We start from the raw sequence: 12,129 nt of genomic DNA, 5'->3' as shown, positions 1-12,129 counted from the left end.
TCGTGAGATAGGTGGGGCTGAGAGAGCTCTGAGAGAACGGCTCTTGAGGGAACAGCAGCTGACCCAAGGTCACCAAGCAGGCCTCATGTGGAGAAGTGGGGAATCAAACCCAGTTCTCCAGATTAGAGTCCGCTGCTCTTCGCCACGACGCCAAAGGTGACGCATGACATAAATCTAATCTGGCCTACAGTTCAACGAAAAAGGGCGGGCACTCTCTCGTTTGCTTCGTCAGATCTTGCCGCAACTCTTTTAGCGGGAGGCGGAACGGCTCCTTCAGCATTCACACTCCCGTTCGACATGGTGAGTGCAGCAAGCGGTGGGTTGGTGAGAACAGCTAGAAGGGCCGGGCCCCAGGCAATAATAAAAGGGTATCAGCGAGTCTGTGTCGATACCCTGAGTTTCCTTGGTGGCCTCCCGTCTGAGTACTAACCAGGGCTGACCTCGCCGAGCTTCCAGGATGGGGCAAGATCAAGCTAGACTGGGACGCCCAGGTCAGGGCCTTAGACTATTGCAAGCACTTTTCTAAAGAATAGTGGATGGAGAGGATGGTGCATTTGGTACTTGATAACCCTGAAAGGGTGCAGAACACATACACACAAGGCAAGAGGGATAACAAGGAAGATCCACCCGGGTTGTGGTTTCCAGCCCAGACTGCATACTGATCCTTTCACAGAAAAGCTGTATCATCATCATCATCATCATCATCATCATCATCATCATCAGTGACTCTACAGTAAATAGATCTAGGGTTGCCAAGTTGAAATATCTACTTAGCAGGAGACTCCCGCGCCGCACGCACGTCACCCAGAAGTGATGTGACGCCGCCGGGCACACTGGGGGAGGGGCTATGACCATCTGAGGGAAAACCATAGAGTTTTCCCTCGGAGGACCGTGGCCCCGCCCCAAGCGTGCCCGGCGTGGTCGCGTCACTTCCGGGTGACACGCACGTTGGGGTGGGGTTCCCCCCGGGGCCCGATCTGCCCCCGGGGGGACTTGGGAAGACGAAACAGATCTGGTTTCTCCAGGGAATCACTGATTCTATCTGTTCTGAACAACTGAGGGTCCGCTGAACCATTTTGACAGAGCTCTTTTCACTTCCTTGTTCCGCAGTGTGTATATGAACGGGTTCAACATGGGGGTGACGATGGTGTAGAATACAGCCAGCGTCCCATGAGCGGAGTCACTCGAAGAGGGGAACATATATATAAAGATTGGGGGCCCATAATATAGGATCACCACCGTGAGGTGAGCGCTACATGTGGAGAAGGCCCGATGTCTTCCCTGCGTCGTTTGGATTTTCAAAATGGCGGCCGCAATGTAACCATAGGAGACACATATGAGCATAAAACAGCCAGCCGCTACAAATCCAATGTTAGCTAATATGACAGTGTGGTTCACAGAGGTGTCGGCACAGGCCAGCTTTAGCACTGGGGGAATGTCGCAAAAGAAATAGTCAACTCGGTTAGGGCCGCAGTAGGGCAGGCGGAAGGTTAGGCTGGTGTGTATAGTGGCATGGACAGAACCAGTGAGCCACGTGCCAGCCGCAAGCCCAAAGCAGACTTTCCTGTTCATGAGCATGGCATAGTTCAGCGGGTGACAAATGGCAAGGTAGCGGTCGTACGCCATCACAGTGTAAAGGAAACATTCAGTGCTTGCCAGGAAGTGGAAGGAGTAGAGTTGGACGACGCAGCCAGTAAAGGAGATGGTTCTATATCTGGACGTGATGAAACCAGCTAAAATTTTGGGGACTGTGACAGAGGAGAGAGAGGTGTCGAGGAAGGAGAGATGGCAGAGAAAGAAATACATGGGGAGGCGATGAAGTTGGGCTTCTGACAAAATGGTGAAGAAGATCAGGAGGTTCCCCAGCACTGTCAACAAGTAGATGACCAAGAAGATGAGGAAGAACAGAACAGGGAGTTGGTTGGTGTTTGGTAGCCCCCCAAGGATGAACGCCTTCACTTCAGTTTGGTTTCCTGGCTCCATTTGACAGAAGGGCGAAAGCTTGAATCAAACGAGAGAGAGAAAAGAACAATGATAATACTGAGAGCATAACCATATTAGGTTTATCTACTGGTTTGCTGCTTTCTGATAATACTGAGAGCATAACCATATTAGGTTTATCTACTGATTTGCTGCTTTTTGATAATACTGAGAGCATAATCATATTAGGTTTATCTACTGATTTGCTGCTTTTTCTCCTGCCAACCTAGCAGTTCGAAAGCAAGACATTGCAAGTAGATAAATAGGTACCACTTCGGTGGGAAGGTAACAACGTTCCGTGCGCCTTGGTGTTTAGTCATGCCGGCCACATGATCCACGGAAACGTCTTCGGACAGCGCTGGCTCTTCGGCTTTGAAACGGAGATGAGCACCGCAACCCTAGAGTCAGATTCGACTGGCTTTCGAGCAAGGGAACCTTTACCTTTACCTTTTTTGCTGCTTTTTGCCATCAGGTCACAGCTGATTTATGGCAATCCCGTAGGGTTTTCAAGGCAAGAGACATTCAGAGGGTTTTTGCCATTGCCTGGCTCCACCTCACAACCCTGGTATTCCTTGTGGTGCCCCATCTAAATACTAGCCAAGGCCGGCTCTGCTTAGTTTTCAAGATCTGATGAGGTCCGGCCAGCCTGGGCGACCCAGCTCAGGCTATTTCCTGATAGCTCAAATAAGATGACACACTTGAAATAGAGCCCAGTTTTCAAAATTCAGATCAAAACTGGAGACTTCCTCATTTGAGCACCAGTTTGATGGGGTGGGGAAGTGCGCAAACTCTAATCTGGGAGAACCGGGTTTGATTCCCCATTCCTCCACTCGCAGCTGCTGGATGACCTTGGGCAAGCCATAGTTCTGGCACAGCTGTCCTTGAAAAAGAGCAGTTTCTGTCAGAGCTCTCTCGGCCCCACCTGCCTCACAGGGTGTCTGTTGTGGGGAGGGGGAGGGAAAGGAGTTTGTAAGCCACTCTGAGACTCCTTTGGGTAGTGAAGGGTGGGGTATAAATCCAATCTCCTCCTCCTCCTCTTCTTCTTCCTCTTCTTCTGCTATTAAGCCCTTCTTCTGCTGCTATTAATAGCTCTTCAATTCCATGAAGGAATATCTAACATTTTCCTGTCCAAATAGCATTTGAAATCAACCACCTTTCACTCCCCCATCTGGGCCCTGCAGGGAAATACTGGTAGCCCAATTTCTTGCTGAAAAATGGAAGATCCCCGTCTGATTTTCAACATGGATTCTTACTGGTTTCCAGTTAATTTAAATTCCTTGCACCATGAATACCATGAACATTTTCATCCTTACTCAGTAACTCAGTCAGGGGCCTGCCTACTTGAGGGACCGCCTTTCCCCACATGTGCCCCAGAGAGCACTGAGGTCAGGGTCGCAACATCGTTTGACCCTCCCTGGTCCGAAAGAAGCCAGGCTGAACATCACCAGAGCCAGGGCTTTCTCAGTGGCAGCCCCATACTGGTGGAATGAGCTCCCGGAGAACATCAGGGCCCTGCGGGACCTTTTACCATTCCGCAGGGCCTGTAAGACGGATCTCTTCCACCAGGCTTTCAGTTAGAGGCTGCCACTGATGAATGTGCCCTGGAACATCTTCTGGCCTGAGACCTTGCTGGATGCTACCCCTATCATTGGATGTGATTTGGATTATTGCCATCATTTGTCGGTTTTATTTGTGAATTGTTGCTGTTTTTAACTTGGTTGTTGTTGTTGTTCAGTCACACAGTCGAGTCCGACTCTTTGCGACCCCATGGACCAGATCACGCCAGGCCCTCCTGTCTTCCGCCGTCCTCTGAAGTTGGCTCAACTTCATGTTCGTTGCATCTGTGACACTGTCTAACCATCTCATCCTTTGCCGTCCCCGTCTTCTTTGACCTTCAATCTTTCCCAGCATCAGGGTCTTCTCCAGTGAGCGCTCCCTTCTCATTGGGTGGCCAAAGTATTTGAGCTTCAGTTTAACTTGGTACTGTATTTATTGTTTTAATCCCTGTATGGTTTACATTATTTTAACTTCGTTAGCCGCCTTGAGCCAGCGTGCCCGGCAAGGCGGGATACAAATAGAAGCAATAAATAAATAAATAAATAAATACATCCATGTGCTTTGCATCTGGGACTAAGGTCATTCGGTTATGAGACAAGATGGAGATATTTTCAGTAGGACATAATCCTTAGCATTTTCTTCTGTGCATGTCTAAAAAATGTTATCTGCTGGCTAACATTCTGGATTGTGAATACTGGGGTTGGATCCAATCACCTTTTCTACTGGTGAAAGTGGGAGATCAAAAAAGCTATGCTAGGGATCTTGGGATCCAATTGGACAGAAGTGATACGGAATGGGGATTTCAGTGAGTAAGAGAACTCAGTATCAAACAGACAAGCTGGTAGGATCCAACCTCATGTATTTTCAACAAAAGCATAGTTCTGAATTCAGATGTACTCACCTCCCATGGAGCTGTAGTGGACAGGTATGATGAACTTAGCTTTCCGATATGGTACGATTCTTTAGGTGCCATACTATATATCCAGGCACCCTCTGGGAACACCACCTGCGGGCTCCTTAGAGTGTCTCGCCGAAGAACCAAGCACTGGTAGGTGGATTCAGAGCTCTCCACTTCCTTACCTGACTAAACAACTTTGCGTTTCTTCTCCCAGTGGAGCCATACCCAGCTAGGAAAAAATAAACATACAGTTTTCCTCTGAGTTCTCAGGCAAGGGTTCTGGAAAGCTGCATGATTCATTTCGCGTTCTGAATGATCTAACAGTTTCCATGAAGACAAAGTGTGGTCCATGGCGGGGATCCAATACCTTGTCTCCTCTTGCGTTCTCTCTGTCCATTTCAGAGGCTGTTCCTTTCATACCAGCGCTTTTTGGTTCCTTGAAAGACATTTGTCTTGTATGAGTACGAGTGCCTAGCACTAAAGGAATATGCACTCCACAGCCGAGGACAGCCTCCACAATAAATGAAGAACACAAGTGAAAACAAGGTATAGGACCCAAAGCTATGAATCACTGGGCGTAGATGTGGAACCTCCAGGGAGTTTGGGGTTCATGGCCGTTACCCTACAAAGGCAGTTTTGACTCTCGAAAGCTTATGCCCCAAAAATCTTGTTAGTCTCTAAGGTGCTACAGGACTCAAATCTACTCGTGGTTCATGAGTGACCATCTTGTTAGAATAGGATGGACCCACCAACGTTCAAGACAATGTCCACTATGGTATAGGGTTGCCATTCCGAATTTCGCCGCAGCGGGGGACTCCCAGCTGGTGGCTGGACCGCATGCGTGCACGCAAAGCACGTACGTGCCGCATCTACGTCACTCGGAAGTGACGCGACCACGCCGGGCATGCTGGGGGTGGGGCCATGACCATCCAAGGGAAAACCATAGAGTTTTCCCTCGGATGACCGTGGCCCCACCCCCAGCATGCCCGGCATGGTCGCATCACTTTCAGGTGATGTGCACGTCAGGGTGGGGTTCCCCTTGGGGCCCAATCCACCGGTGGTGGGGAATGGGCCTCTGGGGCGGGGGTTTCCTCGTCCCCTGGGGGGACTTGGCAAGCCTACTATGGTAGCCAGCAGTGGTGGTCACACAGAAATTCTCAGAACAGTGTAAGGTGGCCAGGTCTGAGTTGGAAAATACCTGGAGACTTTGGGGGTGGATCCAGGAGAGGGCGGGGTTTGGGGGGAGGTGCCTCAGCATGGTACGATGCCCTAGAGTCCGCCCTTCAAAACAGCCATTTTCCCCCAGGGGAGCAGATCTCTGTCAGCTGGAGATCAGTTGTCAAAGCGGGAGATCCCCAGGCCCCACCTGGAGGCTGGCAACCATAGGACAGTGGCTTGGCCTCAAATGTCTCACAAGGACAGGGGCCTCCACAGGGCACGTGCAAGTTGAAAAGGATACTCTGAAAAGGGGCAGTAGGTGGCCAAGGAGGACACAGCCTTCATCATGCCCAGACAAAATGTAGGCAGAGAGAAGGAGGAAGGGATGGGTGACAGCTATCCGCTTTCCCCTCCATTATTGAGGCACTGATCTATTGGGCGTGTGGTGGGTGCCAGTGCCAGATGGGGAGGGACAGGGCTTGGGCAGGAACGCACAGGAACGGAGTTCCGGCTGGCTCCCAAGTTGGCCACGCCCGGCAGGAACTCATTAGCATCATAGGCCACAACACCCAACAGCAGAAACCCATTAGGATTGGCTACATTAGGGGTGTGTGGCCTAATATGCAAAAGAGTCCCTGCTACAAAACAGCCCTGGACAACAAACAAGGTAGGTGTGGCTGGATAACCGCACTTCTGGTAACATGGGGGTGCGGCCTAATGTGCTAATGAGCGGTGCTGTCAGGGGTGTGGCCCAATATGCTAATGAGTTCCTGCTGTTGGGTGTGGCCTATTATGCTTATGGGTTCCTGCTGTTGGGTGTGGCCTATTATGCTAATGAGTTCCTGCTGGGCTTTTTCTACAAAAAGAGCCCTGGTTGAATTTTCAATTGGAATAACCCCATCCATTTCCCCACATGCCGGCATGGTGATCACTATGAGTTCCTGTCATCTTTTGTGCAACTGTGTACAAGGAAGGTCAAGATTTATAGCTAGGAGGAATAAGAAATTGGGAGCTAGATATTGCGTGGTGGTGGTGAATTCATCTTGACATGTTCACTGTGGCGTTTCCTTAGACACAACGTTGGGGTACGAATACTGATACACTGCAAATGCGGCTTTTAAGTCAAGGTAATGTTCCTTCAGGAGATCTGAACACGCCGCGATAACAAGAATTTAAATGTAATCTGTCCCAGGGTGGCTCATACCAAGTTTGCAGCCAGCCTCTTCATCGGGCCCGTAGCCAGGATTGTTTAAGTCAGAGGGCATTTAGATTTCTTAGGGGGCACTGGCTAATCGAGTGAAAGGTAATTTAGGCCCGGTTCACACAGAGCATTTGCCGCGCTAAAGAGACGGATGATAGGCGGATTTTCCGGGCGCGATTACACTGCAACATCTGGGAAGCGTAGTGCACCCGTGGCTAACCTGTGGCTTCTTGCTGAAGATAGGAAGGGGAGGCCTTGCGAGTAAGTCGGGGGGCCTAGCCCCAAGATGCCCCACTGTAGCTACAGGCCTGCTTTTCATGTAACAACATTTTCCAGGCTCTTGAAATGCAACAAAAACTGGGTGATCCTAAAGTCCACGCTCTGTTTCTAAAAGCTCCGTACCTTTCCAGTGAGTCTTTCATCTTGCAGGGGTGTCGAACTCACTGAAAACGTGTTATTTAAAGTTTTAAAAATCTTTAATTGTGTTTGTCTGTGTCCTTTATAAAGTTTATATTGCTGCTACCTGGCATTACCTTTTATGACACACATGGTCCGCCCCAATAAGGTCTCATTTGTGTCAGATCCGGCCCTCATAACAAATGAGTTCGACACCCCTGGGTGACTGGAAAATCAAGATAACTTGGGTAACATTTGCTGGAATTTGCTGGTGACAACCAGATGCAAATGTTTATTCTTCCATGTTGTGAACATGTATAGGGGAAGGGGTTGCAGCTCAGTGGCAGAGCATCTACTTTGGCATGCACAAGATCCCAGGTTCAATCCCCAGTATCCCCAGTGAAAAAAATGAAGAAGTAGATGATGTGAAAGACCTCAGCCTGAGACCCTGGAGAGCTGCTGCCAGCTTGAGTAGACAATACTGACCTTGATGGACTGATGGTCTGATTCAGTATAAGCAGGGGTCATTTGGTAGAAAAAGAGGTGCAGGAGCTCATTAGCATAACTCATTTGCATAACTCATTTGCATATGCCGCACCCCCTGACATCACCGGAAGTGTGTCAGAAGGCAACACCCACCGCTCAGGCTCCACCGAACTGTTTTGGATGGGGGGGGACGTGCAGATCAGTCCTCGCAGAGGAGGGAGAGCTTGTACCTGAATAACACTTGGCCTTAAAGGTGCCACTGGACTGTTTTGGACTGGGGGGCCAAGGGGAGCTCTGCAACTTACCTGGCTGCTTCTTGCTCTGACTGAGGGCTGCTGGGAGTGGGGGGTGGGGCTTGTTGCATGTGCCCGCCCCCTGGGCTCTTTACTGCCGGAGCTCCGCTCCTGTGCACTCCTGCAGGAAATGACCCCTGAGTATAAGGCACTGTCATATGGGAATTCTAATGGAGGTGTATCAGTGGCTACTAACCATGATGACTGAGAGGAACTTCCACTTTCAGAAGCACTAAACCTCTGAATCCCAGAGCCAGGAGTCAACATCAGGGGAAGGTCATGGTTTCTGTGCCCTGTTGGCCCTGCAGAGGAACTGGTTGGCTACTGTGTGAAACAGGACTAGATGAACCACTGGTCTGATCCAGCAGGGATATTCTTAACCAAAGTGTTTCCTTCCTGGGTTGCAAAAGCTAAGGTGATACATGGGATGGGGGGAGAATCCTAAATCTGGCTTCAGGGATGGCCATAGAATGCTCGTGTAATCAGATGACTGGTGGTTATAGATATGCCAGTGATGATCAGCTCTTGGGGTACAAGTGAATCCAGGCATGCTCCCCCCCCCCCGACTTTCTTGACTGGTGACCAACCCAGTCAAAGATCATTGAACCAACCATCATTGATCCGGTAGAACAAATTTTCCTGGAGAGTGATTTGTATACATCATTATCCTGCCCAAGGATCTTAGATGGAATCAACTATTTCCATAGGGAACGTGGCACAACTTCCGCCTTTCCCTTCATTCATTTTATGTGCTTTAAATTAAGGAACCTTTATTTTTTCATGTATACTGCAGTTTAACATAAAAATAACACTGAAAACGGGGGGGGATGATCAGGCCTCCTGGGGAAGAAAGAGCAAAGAAAATAATTCTTTGAATGTCTTGGAATCAAAATGTTTTATTTGTACTTGTCACAGCTCAGGTGGGGTGTCACCTGATGCTGCCACCACTCTGGTTCCAGGCTCCCTTGAGAAGGCCCAGAGCACCCTCCCAAGACCTTCAAACCTCCCTTATTTGGCCGAATAATAGGCGTGAAGACCAGGCAGAGTAAACAATGAAAATAGTTTATTTTATAGGAGGTCAAACGAACAAGGTGCAGAATAACAACAGTAAGTGGGTGAAAAGAAAAGAAATCAAATGCCCTAACGTGTCTAAATATATACTGTCCCCAGCTCACTACCTCAAGTGGCCTTAGACTACTCACCCTTCCCTCAGGATGAGGGTTTCTTCCCACAGCAGCCTTCCTTCTGGCTCTGCCCTCTGGGAAGAAGAACAAGCTTTTCCTGTTGTACCAGTTCTCTTATTCCCCATTCCTCTTCTTCCCTATTGGTCAGAATCGGTGCCAAAACTTCCCAAGGCCTTTTGGGATTTGTAGGCCCAACCTCCTCCCACTGCTAGCCAGGCTCTCTAGGCCTGCTAGGCCATGCTTGCACAGCCCAGATCATGACAGTACTGATGATCATTCAACAAGGTACACCCAAATCCATTTGAACGGCAGCCCTTTGGTTTTCTTGTATGTGTCTCACTAGTAGCTGTGAGGCTAGAAAACAGAAATGAGCAACAGCCCCTATTCGTTTTGCATTCAGATTAAAGGTACCGGCCATTATCTTTAAAGCCCTAAGTGGTATAGTACCTGGGTGCTTAAAAACAATTCCTCCAACAATTGCCCGCTCCCCAAAATCAAGCCATGTTCTAAAGGCCTTCTTTGTCTGCCCACCAGGGATCGTTTCGTAGAAAAAGAGCTAGGGGGACTCATTAGCATAACTCATTAGCATATGCCACACCCCCGACATCATAAGGCCCAGCGGTGGACCTGCAAGGCCAGCGGGAGTGCGAGGAAGCCCTGCCAAGGCCCTCCCTGGCCCCAGGCAGGCAGGGGTGAGGAGAGGCGGGGAGGAAGCAACTTACCCTCCCTCTTCTCCTGCCTCCTCCTGGCTGAATGAGGGCTGGAAGCGGGGCGGCCAGAAGCAGGAGGCGGGGCTTCATCTTGTGCCCCGCCTCCCCGCACCTCACCCGGGGGAACTGCGATCCCCCGCGATCCCCCCCCCGAATCGACCTCTGCTGCCCACACTATCAAAAAAGCTACCAAGGAGGTCTTTTCTGTGGTGGCCCCTTTTCTGTGGAAATGAAGCCTTCTTGGCTGCTTGCATAACACTTGACTTCTTAGTTTCATCTCCTGGACAGAAACGGTTCTTGTTAGCTTGGGCATTTGACAGATTGTTTTCTATTTCTCCCTCTCCCTTTCATCCCATCCATGGAAATCTTGGCCCGTTCCAACCATCTGCCCTGACCTGGCTGGCCCTGGTTAGCCTGATTTTGTCAGATCTCAGAAGCTAAGGAGGCTTGGCCCTGGTAAGTATTTGGTTGGGAGACCACTAAGGAAGTCCAGGGTTGCTACACAGAGGCAGGAAATGGCAAACCCTCTCTGTTCATCTCTTGCCTTGAAAACCCTATGGGGTCACCATACATTAAGAACATAACCGAAGCCAATGTTGGATCAGGCCAATGGCCCATCCAGTCCAACACTCTGTCACACAGTGGCCAGAAACACCAGGTGCCATTAGGAGGTCCATCAGTGGGGCCAGGACACTAGAAGCCCACCCACTGTTGCCCCCTCCCCAAGCACCAAGAATACAGTGCATCACCTGCCCCCGACTGAGAGTTCCTATCTATACCTTATGGCTAATAGCCACTGATGGACCTCTGTCTGCACCTCGATGGCGCTTTCCACCACTATCCAATCATTCATGGTTGGAACATGGAATTTTCTCCAGTTCCCTTTCTGCAGCCACATCTAACCTCCAGAGAGATCATTCCTGGAGTCACATGATCCATTTGGACCCATAGCAGTACGACTATGAAAGGGTAAAAGTTCTCCTTCCCCATTCCACAACCACACTGAGGTGAGGGGGGCATTTCATTCCCTCGTTTAACCTCCTCATCCGTGCAGCTGTTTCTATGCACTAATCCCACGATTAAAGGAATGATCTTTCCAGGGTTCAGAGTGGGTGGCTTGAATGGAGAGGAATGTGGGAAATCTCTGTATGCCTTCCAAGCGCAAATGGTTTGATACGAACCATTTGCTCTGTTTTAGTTGGGTTTTTTTTCCAATTATCATCCTTTACGCAATGCTGAACTGGTTTCGAAACGAACGGTTTTATTTGGGATTGTGTGTGTCGTTTGTCACCCCAGGAGCCTGACCGTTGAGAAGAAACATAAAAGTCTTTACAAAAATGCATCAATAAACTGGCACAAATCCACCTCCTCCCCTTCTCTTTCCTTTCTAACGCCATGTTTATCTAGGGTTGCCATTCCCCAGTTGCGGGTGGGGGTTCCCCCAGTTTTGCGGGCTCTTCCAGGTGACGTAGGCACATTGTGCGATGTCACTTCTTACTCCTAGGACATCCCCCATTCCCCACCGGCGTTTCCGATAGACCTGGCAACCCTACTCTTATCCCGCTCCCTGCCCCGGAGCTTTATGGAGAAAAAGAGCTAGGAACGTTATTTGGACACAGCCAAATTCTTCCTCCCATAGGGTTGCAATTTGCAAGCCTACAGGAGAGGGGTGTTGATCTTCTGAAATTACAAGCTCCACCCCCCAAATCTCCAGAAATGTCCCAACCTGGAGTTGGCAACTCTGTCCCACTTTTAATTTACTATACTTTACAACCGATCTCGAGAATACAGACATTAGTCCCCCCTAGAAAAAATGGTTGCTTTGGAGGGTGGGCTCCATGGCATTATACCCTGCTGAGGTCCTTCTCCCCGCCAAACCTTGCTCCTCCCTGGGCTCTATGTCAAATCTCCAGGAATTTCTAGGGCTGCCAAGTCCCCCCGGGGGGGCGGGGAAAATCCCTCCCCAGAGGCCCGTTCCCCGCCGCTACCGGATCGGGCCCCGGGGGGAACCCCGCCCTGACGTGTGCATCACCAGGAAGTGACGTTAGGACGCCGAGCATGCTGGGGGCGGGGCCACGACCATTGGACTGCATGCAGTGACTGCAACGACTTGGCAACCCTAGGAATTTCCCAAACTGGAGTTGACAACCCTAGGCCTCAGGTCCCAGTGCAGAATCAATACATTTATATTATCCATGGAAAGGATATATAATGCCTGTTTTATGTTCAGTCACAGTTTGTGGGCACGGAAAGCCTTTTCCCCTCA

At 49.9% G+C, this 12,129-nt stretch overlaps 1 protein-coding gene across 1 annotated transcript; it reads right to left on the bottom strand.

Annotated features, from left to right (window-relative positions):
- Positions 1-1,038: 1,038 nt before the first annotated feature.
- LOC107122592 (olfactory receptor 10S1-like) lies at positions 1,039-1,983 on the bottom strand. The gene has a single exon (XM_015425712.1). The coding sequence runs from the start codon at positions 1,981-1,983 to the stop codon at positions 1,039-1,041; it is 945 nt and encodes a 314-aa protein (XP_015281198.1).
- Between the last annotated feature and the right edge of the window lie 10,146 nt (positions 1,984-12,129).

The sequence above is a fragment of the Gekko japonicus genome, unplaced genomic scaffold, assembly GCF_001447785.1.
Source record: "Gekko japonicus isolate JY-2015 unplaced genomic scaffold, Gekko_japonicus_V1.1 scaffold6228, whole genome shotgun sequence".
Taxonomy (NCBI): domain Eukaryota; kingdom Metazoa; phylum Chordata; class Lepidosauria; order Squamata; family Gekkonidae; genus Gekko; species Gekko japonicus.
Note: the sequence above shows the minus strand (reverse complement) of the source record. Positions and strands in the feature narration are given on the sequence as shown.